Source organism: Aspergillus ochraceoroseus (assembly GCF_002846915.1).
Source record: "Aspergillus ochraceoroseus IBT 24754 chromosome Unknown P175scaffold_4, whole genome shotgun sequence".
NCBI lineage: Eukaryota > Fungi > Ascomycota > Eurotiomycetes > Eurotiales > Aspergillaceae > Aspergillus > Aspergillus ochraceoroseus.
Window position 1 is genome coordinate 281,914 of NW_024468479.1, and position 11,822 is coordinate 293,735.

The 11,822-nt window shown below is 47.9% G+C and overlaps 4 protein-coding genes across 4 annotated transcripts; all 4 read right to left on the minus strand.

Moving 5' to 3' along the window:
• Positions 1-2,158: 2,158 nt before the first annotated feature.
• On the minus strand, positions 2,159-3,787 carry P175DRAFT_0501155 (uncharacterized protein). The gene is made up of 2 exons (XM_040897104.1): positions 3,650-3,787; positions 2,159-3,493 (listed from the first exon to the last, which is right to left on the minus strand). Exon 2 carries the CDS (start codon positions 3,445-3,447, stop codon positions 2,338-2,340), a length of 1,110 nt encoding a protein of 369 aa, XP_040751929.1. The 5' UTR covers positions 3,448-3,493; positions 3,650-3,787; the 3' UTR covers positions 2,159-2,337.
• Positions 3,788-5,113: 1,326 nt separating this feature from the next.
• Positions 5,114-6,133, minus strand: P175DRAFT_0531876 (uncharacterized protein; the record flags this gene model as incomplete). Its single annotated transcript, XM_040899914.1, has 1 exon — positions 5,114-6,133. The coding sequence occupies one exon, from the start codon at positions 6,131-6,133 to the stop codon at positions 5,114-5,116; it is 1,020 nt and encodes a 339-aa protein (XP_040751930.1).
• A 212-nt stretch (positions 6,134-6,345) lies between these two features.
• P175DRAFT_0501157 (putative mitochondrial ADP,ATP carrier protein (Ant)) lies at positions 6,346-8,184 on the minus strand. The gene is made up of 5 exons (XM_040897105.1): positions 8,076-8,184; positions 7,847-7,868; positions 7,647-7,723; positions 7,195-7,440; positions 6,346-7,140 (listed from the first exon to the last, which is right to left on the minus strand). Exons 1-5 carry the CDS (start codon positions 8,112-8,114, stop codon positions 6,577-6,579), a joined length of 948 nt encoding a protein of 315 aa, XP_040751931.1. The 5' UTR covers positions 8,115-8,184; the 3' UTR covers positions 6,346-6,576.
• Positions 8,185-9,733: 1,549 nt separating this feature from the next.
• P175DRAFT_0436980 (KRI1 family protein) lies at positions 9,734-11,651 on the minus strand (the record flags this gene model as incomplete). Its single annotated transcript, XM_040893833.1, has 2 exons — positions 9,734-11,415; positions 11,474-11,651. 2 exons carry the CDS (start codon positions 11,649-11,651, stop codon positions 9,734-9,736), a joined length of 1,860 nt encoding a protein of 619 aa, XP_040751932.1.
• Between the last annotated feature and the right edge of the window lie 171 nt (positions 11,652-11,822).

Below are 11,822 nucleotides of genomic sequence, written 5' to 3' on the forward strand. Positions count from 1 at the left end.
GCATTAAGAGTTGTTTGTTCAATCATCACCTGTATGGGCGATTGGCCATCCTTTGTATCTCTTTGGCACCTAATTAAGGGTTGGTAGCTCTAGCCAAGAAGCGTCAACTTATCTTTCTAACCTTGAGATGTCTACCATCAATCCTTGGTAATCACCTGGCAGTAACGCACGGCTGCGCTGATCGGGCAAATCACTTGATGCTTTCCTTCCATAACTGCTGACCATCAGCAGGAGATAACCCTACTTCTCTACTTCCTATTCGCTGCTAGCAAAGAATAGTCACTCTTTGTTTCTGTTATTACACTGGTATACTTAGGTTCACGTTAGTATGATAAGTCGCATGAATAAATATAGGCTTCCAAATTTCGCGCAGAATATGCCAAATGTTTCCCAACCCTGATGATTTATGAAATTCTTACTCCCATCTACCGCCTTACAATATGTTCCACAACAGGTTCTCGGCTTACACGACTATACTATGATATAGATCATCCTTTCAGTCAGCCCCAAATGTGCCCTTGTAGTTCAGCCCCAATAATAGAATACCGTAATCCGCCTTTCACACTCTCCCGCGACATGAAAGGAGTAGCCTTCATTTTCGTGAGTAACAAGAATACATTCAGCTATCTCTTCCTTCATTCTTGGTCCTTGAGGTTTCTTGGTGGTTTAAACTAGAGACGAACAAATTGGCACATCCGCAGTGTAGTCGATAAAATTGGATAGACCAGCTAACTGGGACATTCTTTGATACATTCTCATACGACTCTTCCCATGAAGGCTGTACACTCAAAATTTCCTAAATACCGACTTGTTGCTATACGCCGCTAAACAAATACCTATCTCATCATCTTAAGCTAAAGATGTTGTACCTGAGCTATTTTGTACATAGTCTGATACTGAGAGTGAAAGACACCCACAAAAATCACATATCTCCCTGCCAGGGCATGTGTTTACGGCACTTCGGAAGATATTTGAAGTGATACTGTATGAATCCGGCATATTGTGACGAAAGAGAGTACCGAGTTTGATTCTGTCTACGAATCAGCATTTCTTGAAGAAATGGAAACTAAACTAAAGGTCTTCGTTCACAGGTTGAGTTATTCGACGTGTGCCTCTGGGAAAGGCATGGTACTGTACTCTCTGTACTGCTAAGCCTCATTCAGCTTTCACATGTATGCTATGAATAGACAAGTTTCAATGCCTCTGGTGCAGTCAAACATTGCGAGGTCTAAAAGGGTAGTAGGTAAAGAAGTATAGGTCTTGAGTGATTGTAGGGCATTGTTGACCTGTAAGCGAAGCCTCTTTGGTAACTTGGATTAGAACTTGGATTGACACTATTGGTACTCGAGGGTATGTCGACGTTAGGAAGTTTGGGTTTGCACATGAAATGATCATTAAATTGGGGCTTAATGTTTTTTTGAGGACCAGAAAAATGACGGGCACGCCGGCGAGACGAAAGTGAAATACATGATATTAGTGGTGCACATTTTATTTGGGTCACATGACTAAATCGTGTATAAACTCAGACGAGGACTCAGGGTGACGGTCACTTCTCTAGTGTTTACTCCCGGAGCAATCCGGGATCGCTCAGGGATCGCTCAGGACACGCACTTCTGTGCTCCCCCCACGCTCCGGGCCGCTCAGTGAGCAAAAAGCGGCGCCAAGTTCGACCTAAAGCGGAAAGGGAAACTCGCTCGATTTCCGCAGCAATCCAGTTCGTTAGGTGATTATTCAAGATACAAATAGCTCTTCGATCGGATTATGGATTAATAATTAAATAGCCACAGCGGCCTATCCGAAGCGTGTTGAATCTTCGGGGATGTATTTGAGCCTGTCAAAAATCATATAGACAATATCGAGTTGATGATACAACTCACTATGGAACAATGCAGTGAAATCGCCCAACCAGGGACAGCAAAGTACAGAGTGGCGAAGCGGCAGTAAATTTATAGATAAATGTCGGGCTACTGCAGACCCTTGGTATATCGCATAACTGACACTGACCATGCGGCTTTGCCAGCGCTGGGGTCATGTCATGTCCATCACAAAAAGAGTGACTTTGTGAAGAAAGAAAATAGAAAAAAAAAAAAAAAACGCCAGAATCCTAATCCCAACCAATTCCAAATCCCAATGCATGATGCCGCCAGTGCGTCGAACCAGTCGATTAAATTTGTCTTGGCTACCGGGCGCAATCTTTCTGATAAATTAATCATCGTCGAACGTAAATATGTATGTCGAAAAATGGTCCAGCCTTGAAAAATGAATGCAATGAAAAAAAAAATGTAAGTGAACCCGGGTTATCGACCCTCCACAAAACGCCTGTCCATGGAGATATCATTACGTGGAGCCGAGCCGGAGAAGAGCCTCAACGGCAGCGCGCTCCTGGCTGTCCGGAAGCGAGAACCCCAGTTGCTGGATAGGAACTTTCCGCGGTGCTGACTTCGCGAGAGATGACGAGGCAGGACCGCCGCCATGGAGCGGTGGGGGGTGTCTCCCGTTGACAAAGCCACCCCCTCCATTCATAGACCGTGCACGAAGGGCTGCTGCGCCTATCTGCGCCCAATCCTCTTCGTCTGTAACGTCTTCCTCGCCCCAGTCTTCGTCGCGAATCTCGTCATCCGGGGCCACCGAAGAAGAACAGTATCCGTTTTCAACCCCATCGAGCGACATCTTGTCCGCTTCATGTTCTAGCATGTTGTCATGGCCGTAGTCCATTTCGGTGTATGAGAAAACAGCCGAGTCGCCCGCAATACTAGAGCCGTATGGTTGCAGACTATCTCGCTTGGGAATTTGCATACCCCGAGGGTACGAGTTGGAGAGGCTGGAGGGGGGTGACATTTCGTGGGGTCGCGGTTCCCGCGACGGCTCTCCACGATGCCGTGCATCCCAGCGTCCCCATCCAACCTTTTCAAAGATAACCTCGCGCGAGGATCTGTTGTCTTTATCATCGTATCCCTTGCCTTCCAATGCAGCGACGACTAGTCTCCGTGCTTTCGCTGGGGGAATCCCCGAGAACCCCGGAACGGAGGTGGTCAAATAGCCCATCACGTGGCGGATGGCTAATGGACCATGCTGGAGCAAAATCTCGGGAAGATGGTATTTCGCCAACATGCCTGGTGTGATTGCCCCTGCACTGTCAAGGTCATGGGCGGTGGTGTTGCGCTGGTCGGGGTGGGCAGCATCCCCGAGGTCAACATCGGAGTCAACGTGGGATGCTGCCAGAGGAGGCGAGAGTGATCCAGGGTTGACATCACGGCGTCGGAACCCCTGGGGCGGAAGAGTTGGGGATATAGAGTTGGGGGGCGTGGGGAGCATGGCAGGGTGTCCCGGACGAGAGAGGTCGTGGGCACCAGAAGGGTAGCCAAAACGAGGTTTGGGGATATCGACAGAGGCCGTCTTGCCAGCAAGGGCCATAGCGATGCTGGAGGTAGCAGTTTGAGGAGCCATGATGTGGAACGGAAGAAGGAAGGTCTTTGTTGGACTCTTGCAGTGGCTAAATTATTACATGAGTCAGAAGTGAATCCACCAACCAGAGGAGCCAGTTCGCATGGAGAGGATGGCTCAGAGAGTAAGACAAAGAGTTGGGATCAAAGAACCCGCAAGGGAAAATGATATTTAGGGTTTGAAATAGATAGAGACCAACACTTACTGTACACGAGAGGACAGATCACGACTGAATGGCTTGCAGACGCAGCGTTGACCCTCGTAGTATAGAGGCAGATGCAATGCGACGCGCTAAGAAGGGGGCGGTGGATGGAGGGAGTGATAAGACACAAACTTGCGACTTGTCGAGAACAGTTGAGAAGGAGTTGAGAGCGAAGAACAAGTTGAAACTAGGATGATTGTTGTATGATAAAGAGAGGAGGAGAGTAAGAATCAGAAGGAGGGAGGAGGGAGGGGGAAAGAAAGTAAGGAGTGGTGGCAGTCAATCAATAATTGATCAGGGAGGGAGTCGCAGTTGGAATGTCAGCTGTGCCAACTGGACGGTAACTTTACCATCTGGTTCAGAATTTCCCACATTCCTGGTAATTTATTTTCTTATCTTGCGTACAAATACCAACGATACGGACGCGTGGGCCTGTTGATTGGCCGACACTCTCCAGGCCCGCCCAGAAGCGCCGGGAGGTTCCGGAGGTGATTTCCTATTGATGTATTTTTTTTGTCAATCTTGTATTTTATTTCTTTCCTCTCCAGTACCCAGATTACTCTAAGAGTCCTGTATACTTATATATATAGGTTCTTATATATATAGGTATATATATAAGTATATATATATTATATATATATATATATTAATATAATAAGATAAGTAAGCTGAGATACTCAAAAGATTAGAATGATAGAATCTACTACTAGTATTATGGATCTATATGATGAACATATCAGAGCAAGGCCCTGATACCCGTGCTCCGCAACCTTGGAAATCTAGTCGCCTTGCAGGAAAATGACGGAACCTTTGGGGTTTTTGGTATGCGACACTTTTCCAGAATAGCCACACGTGTGTCCTCTCATCCAACACGTTCTGCAACTGTGATGCATGAATTCATCATGACTTGATTATGGCCTGAGCAGTATTGTAATTAATGAACTGGATTTTTGCTGCATGCACTGCTCACAGTAGTAAAAGTAGGTACACTTCATGGTAATCCCGACTCTTGGGATTTTACCCCTGCTGCCGCTGAATTCTTTTAGAGATCTATAGAAACATCAGAGGGTTGGTTCTCCTTTGGGTAATTTCTGACCATAGCCTCTGTACAAGCGTGGGGGCGGGGTATGCCCATTCTTGCTTGCAATTCAATTCAGAGAGGCATTTATCTAGACTTAAGTATATATGCAGACTCGCCATGCATCGACCTTGTCCCAGGACCATTGCTCAGGCGGGGTAACGAAGAGCAACCTACCTTTCTTTCTATCTTCTCTTCTCTTCCCTTCTCTTTTCATCTAGCCCTATGAAAGCAACAATTTCCCATTTCTATAGCCAAATCAAAAACCAATGCCACCCAGTACCATTCTGTATCCACTCTAACTAGCAACCCAATGCATATGACACAAAGCACAGAATAAAAAGCAACAAGATAAAATGAAAGAATGAAAACAATAAAGATGAAGAAGCCTACTTGTCATGGGCTTCATTAATTCTCCTCCAAACCTCTGCCTCAACTTCCGCAAGTTTATTCCCTGCAGCCTGAAGCCACGATTTCGCGCTCCCCCAGAATCCCTGGTCTTCATCTGCAGCTATACCACTGCTGCTGCTCTCACCATAATCATTATTATAACCGTAGCTCGAGTTATAGTTATAAGAAGGCGTGCTATTGGGAAGCGGGAGATGCGTTCCAGTTCCCAATCCTGTTGCCGTGGCTGTTGTAGCATCAGGAGCAGCATGAACAGGCGCTTGGTAAACAGAGGCGTATGGAGTAGTTGTTGAATTTGGGTATTGCGGTTGTTGCAGGTGAGCCTGAGCCTGGCTTTGGGTCTGACTGTGACTGCGGTGGTGCACTGAAGAAGGAGAGTAGCTGTAACTATAGCCGTAGCCCGCGCGTGTACCTGTCCCTGTCCCTGTCCCTGCCCCTGCCCCTGCTCCTGAATTTATGGTTGTAGATGTGGCCGCAGTCGCAGGCGCCGTCGCGGGAGCTACGCCAACAGTGTCTCCAGAAGCCAAAGGGGGGATGGGAATTGGGTTTGTTGTGGTCGGAGGGTGTGCTACTTCCGTCACCGCCGGTGCATTCAAAGTCGATGCAGGTACATCAACCGTCTTTGGTGCTGGAGCCGGTGCTGGAGCCGGTGGCTCCTGCAATTCTTCCTCTGCAGCTGCTACTGTGGTCAGACCAGGAACAGCGCCTGGCTGCGGAGGTGGAGGAGAGCCTGACGTCGCGGTAGAAATAGCCGGGGTTTCGTCTAATGCAGTAGTGGTCGTCGGGCTGGGGCTAGTTGGCAGATTTGCGTGTGTTTGGGAAGTAGTCATATTGTTGTCTGGTTGGGCTGTGGCCAGGATAGGAGAGTAGGATGGAGCTGTTGCAGTTGCTGTGGGGGTAAATACTGCTTGTTCCGGTTGGGCTTGGGAATGGTCACTTTGTTCAGGGGTCGAGGTAGGGGTAGTAGAATTGACGGGATCAGAAGAAGATGGTGAAGCCATGATGATAGACCTTTGATCAGTGTTTCATCTATATAGTATATACTAATGGCGACCTGGGAGCTAAGGCAGAACAGTATAAAGCTCTAGGGGCGAATAGACGTCATCGATCCTGTTTATGGCACGTGACTTTGTGACACGTGAGTCTAACGTGCCCAGATTTTCATCAGGCTGAGACTACAATTACAGGCTACCAGAGAAAGCAAAGGAGCAAATGTCTTAAGAAAATACAGTTGGAAAAAAGAAAAAAGCTTGCAGGCAGTAAAGTACAACTGGTACAAGAGAAAATGTCACACTTTGTATGCTCAAGACCAGACCACTTGAGACATATCTCTAATAGATCCCCTTCACCATCATCCAATCCCAGGTAGTTACACCGGACGTTGGCCAACCCCTTCCCCACAAGGCTTACAACAACTGGAACCAGTTCATTTTGATTGAACTGTTTAGCCAGAGCCACCCTTGAACTTCTTTCCGAAGAGCAGGAGCTGAACCTGATCGTAGATGGACAGGACACCAGCACCAGCGACACCACGGAGGATGTTAGCACCAGCACCCTTGAAGAGGGACTTGACACCCTCACGGGCGACGATCTGGCGGAAAGCATCGAAGGAGGAGGCGTACTTGACGGCCTCACCGGAGGTCATCATCATGCGACGACGGACGGTGTCAAGAGGGTAAGAAGCAATACCAGCACCAGTGGTGACAGTCCAGCCGAGCAGGAAAGAGGCGAGGAAAGAGCCCTCAAGAGGACCAACCAGGAGAACAGGCTTAATAGAGTCGTACATACCGAAGTACAGACCACGGTAGACAACGATACCAAGAACGGAAGGACCGAAACCACGGTAGAGACCGGCAATACCGTCGGAAGCGAGGGTCTTCTTGTAGACATCAACCAGACCGTTGAACTGACGATCACCACCGCCCTTGGCGGACTTGGCGTCATTGGCCAGACGGGTACGAGCGTAATCAAGGGAGTAGACGAAGAGGAGGGAAGTGGCACCAGCCATCTTTATTCATGGTCAGCGAGTGGTCCTGTAAAGAGACAATGAGGAAATACATACACCACCGGAGGCAAGGTTACCCATCATCCACTTGGCGTAGCCATCACGGTCCTTCTTGTAGGCGAACATGGCCTTGTAGGTATCACGGAAGGCAAAGTTAAGAGCCTGGGTAGGGAAGTAACGGATGACGTTGGCGGTGTTACCTCTCCACAGAGAGACAACACCCTCAGCGGCAGCGGTACGGCGGAAGCAGTCCATGATGCCGTTGTACTTACGGTCGAGACGACCAGCGCGAAGCATCTCATCCTATACAACAAGGGGTGGTTAGCCTCACATGTGACACGGACAGCAGAATCGGAGGCGGTCAGATCTGGGAAAAAATTTTCGCGATCAGCGCTATCCCTGACCGCTGTGTGGTGGTCACAACAACGGTCGTAGACGGCGCAGTCCGACAATTTTGGGCGATTCTGATTCGACCCGATCAAATACTATGCGGAGAAGATTCAACCAACCTGGTTCTGGATAAGGAGCTTGATACGCTCGATGGGGGCAGCAGCAGTCTTGGAGACAGCAGCGGAGACACCACCCACTGCAGAAACGCGTTAGTATTTTCAGATGCAGCATTGAGACCGCGTCAAGGGGTTAATTGAAGCAGATTGATGGATTTTCAAAGCGAATCAACCAACGGGATGACTGGGGATGCGGAACGTACTCATGAAGTCGACAACGAATCCCTGGTGAAAATTTTGTCAGCGAGTGATTTTGAGTGTCAATGAGCGCGACCACAACCAGAAACCGCCCGATTGCACACGTTCCGACTCAGGACAGGCGCTCCGATGATGAATCGAGATGGTTCGGAGCAACATTTCCATGCAGACCGTGTGTTGCGGGCTGAAATGCTGGTCGGGGGGAGAAGGCTCGCGAGATTGAGAGCAACTTACGGGCATGCCGAAAACGGACTTATCACCCTGGCTTGCCATGATGACAGCTTTTTAGAGTGATAATCTAAAAAGAAAGAGAGGAGATGGAGGGATGAGAGTGTCAAAAAGAACAGGACACTTCAAAAAGGGATGGGGAGAAGAAGAAGAAAAGGAAGGGGAAGGGAGGAAGAAAAAATAGCGAACGAAGGGCTCTTGTAAGCGGGAAGAAGCGAGAAATGGCACTAAACCTGATGAGTTTTTTCTCTGACCTACCGTATTAGGAAGGGGGAAAGATTCCACCCGTACTATTCTTAGGTACTCCTTCCTATTTCGGCTAGGAATTCCCTACAAAGAAATTTTCAGGACAAAAACTCTGGAACCGACGCTAACGCTGGCCCAGGCAACGAAGCCGATATCTCCCGATTATGCCAGATTCAGAAACCACTCATCTTGACCCTGATAGTTAATTATGAGATCCTTTTTTTTTTTCTTGGGTAATAATAATAGTTTAAATTATTTCAATAAAAAATGTACACAAAATACCGAAAAGTTTTCTAGAATCCCAAGATTTCTGCTTACTTAATTGTCGAGCCTCATTCATCGTCAATAACCCGATTGTTGGAGCTGGAGCCCCCTTCCTTTTTCCCCAATCAGGCCCGAACCAAAGATAGAGATGCATGGGGAAACTTCTTCCTATCCCGAGCATCCGAAGCCTACAACATCCCTAGGCCCGGATATGTGAAAGTGAATCTTTTCTTCAGGAAATTATGAGAAGATATCGAAAGAAATTTATTATTATTATTATTGGAGGCAAATTATTACCCACAACTCAGGAGAAATCCCTCACTACTTCATACCTGACAGAAATCACCGCTAATGCCGCGGATGGTCATATGCGTCACCGTCTTTCGGCTATCATCTCTAGGTATACTGTACTCCGTACAGGGGATATTATTGTCACGGAAATCTATCCGGAGCTTCGGTAGTGTTATTCTACGCTCTGAATACTAAACAATTGAGGGCTGAAGTGACCTCTACCATACGGAGCAGTCACAAGAGTTAGGACGTGATAGATCAATTGGATTCCAGCCAACTCTCAAGACACCTCTCCTCCATACTGTAGCCATTCGCAGTATATTTCTTTTCTTTTTTTCCCCTCTCGATATGATCGAAAAAAAAAAATTATTATTTCCGTCGACCAGGAAACCAAGTGGATGACCGGGTTTTCACTCAGTAACTAACTATTTGACACCATCGAAACGCGCTCTGACCCACTCAATATGGGGCACTTGTTAATTCTTCCTTAGCTTCGTAGTCTCTCGAGTCAGTTACCTGTCGAGGTAGGTATTTCAGCTTTCAGAATTGTGTCTTGTGTGTAAAGAAATTACTTCATTCAGGGGTGTTGATGCTTCTGTCCACAGTATTTAACGTTCTATGTTATATTACCTAAAAAGGTGTCCTCTGCTCGTGAGCGATTACTCTGAGTGTTTAGGGCCATCGGAATATATATATGTAAATCTACCTGTAGATAGATCCAGGCCATTCATCTGATTTGAACACAACAACTAGAAATGCACAGGAAATCAATATTCAAACCAAGTGCTCCGTATCAATTTACACACACAACGTGGATATCGACATTTCTATAACTAATTTATGATGTAGCAAAATTACAGACTTCAATGCTTCTTCGACCTCTTTCTCTTCTTCTTTCGTGGTTCCCCTTCCCGGATATCAACATTACCCGCATCATCTTCATCGCCCTCTCGCGCTGGGGCTTTCTCCCCTCCGAAAACGAACTCAGGCCCTTCCTCATTGCCAAAGGTATCCTTGCGCCATTGCCTCAATCGTGCCTTCTTGCCTAGTTTCTTCTGGTCACTGCGCTTCTTCTCATCATCACGGAACGCCGCCAGTTTCTTCAAACCGGCAAACTGATTGAGCTGAGTATCATCCGCCATGAGAATGTCACGAGCTGTCAATCCAAAGCTCTGGGGCGAAGTTTCGCGGTAGCGGAATACAGTCGAGTTCTTCTTCGTTGCCCCGGGAAGCAGAGCAAGGTCGAGATCTAGGTTGCGGTCGATCGCCTCTTCAATGCGCATGCGGTCCTTGCGAGCCTCCCGTTTTTGGTCCCGTCTCTCCTGGGCCTTGCTCTTTTTGTTTTCATCGTCTTGATCATCTCCCATCTCGACGTCGGATAACTCAACGGCAGGCCCCCCTTCGGTTTCAAAGTCCGGCACCAGGTCATTGATGTCGATATCATCATCCCAGGTAGGCTTCTTGGGTCGCTTCCTCTTGCCTCCGGCTTCATCACCGCTGCCACCCATGTCATTTTCGGCGTAATAGTCTTCACCAAAGCGCTTCTGCATTTCATCTTCCCAGTTCTTGTCGTCCCAGGCATCATCCAGGAATTTAGTCCAGTCTTCATCGGTGAGTTGAGACGCACGGAGTGCTGCAGCTTCCTTGATCTTGTCCACCTTGTCCTGAAGTTCTGCCATCTTCAACTTGCGAAGACGATTTTTTTCTGTTTCGCGCTGCTTTTTCTCCTCCTCCTTCTTTAATCGAGTAGCCTCCCTTATCTTCTTTCTGCCGCTAACCTCATCTCTGCGGACAGACTGTTTATTGGTCGTATCACGGGAGTGGGTAATTAGCTTGGTGTTGATTTTGCTCGGGTCCTCGAACCGGAAATTGTATGCCTCCTCAAAAGCCTCTGCGCGTTCGTCTTCCTCCTCGTCGTCAGACTCAAATGGCTGGTGTTGTGGTCTTCCAGCGGGAATCCATGCTCGGGAGGATAGGAAATTCGAAAGGAAGCTTTCAGGATCTTGATCGGCATTCTCGATATCTAATGGGGTCTCCTGAGGCGCAGAGATGGGTTCAGGGCCTGATTTGCGAACTAGGAATCCTTCCTCCTCATCACCTTCATCGTCGGCTGCGGGTTTCCCATCAGCAGCATCATGCATTTCTTTAACAATTGCTTGCTTCAAGTCTTCTTGTTCTTGTGCGTAGGTCTTGGGAGCATCCGATGCATCTTCATCAGCCAGATGGGCACCGCTCAGAATATTCTCACGGTGGTAGTCTCTGAGAGTCATGGTTTTCTGCTTCTCTTCCCGTTTTTCTGGTTCTGCGTCTGCGCCTTCGTCGGTCGTGGTGTAGAAGTTAACGTTCTTGTCGTACACTCGGGGATCCTTTGACCGGATTGCCTTAATAGTTGCCATAATTTCTGCATCGACCGCTGTAGTAGCTAGGTCTCCGTCCTCATCTTCATCCTCGTCGGACGAGGATTCCTCGGAGCCCTCAGAATCCTCATCTCCCTCCCCGTCACGGCGTTTTCCAAGAGCGGAAATTTTTCCATGTTTAGCCTCCACTATAGAACCATCAGTACTCATATGCTCTAGGATACCAAATAACCATGAGATACATACGCTGCACCATCTCCTCCCTCCTCTTGTTGTATTCGAAGCGACGGGCATATTCTTCGTTGATCTTGAATCCAGCTCCATCAGACGAATTGGTAATAGGAACTCCGCCGGACTCATCTCCAGAATCACTGGAGCTATCGTCATCAAGCAACCTGCGCGATTTTTTGGCTGGGGGCTCCATCTTTACCTGTGACTTTTTGCAAGCACACCTGGTTGCATCTGCCGAGAAGAAAAAAAGTTAAGAGTGTTGCCGGCAGAAAAAAACCGATACGCCGTCACCGCCTTTACAAAAATGGCTCCTGAGCTGCCTGAAATCTCAGGCCACGAGTAATGCAACTAACCACTGACGTAG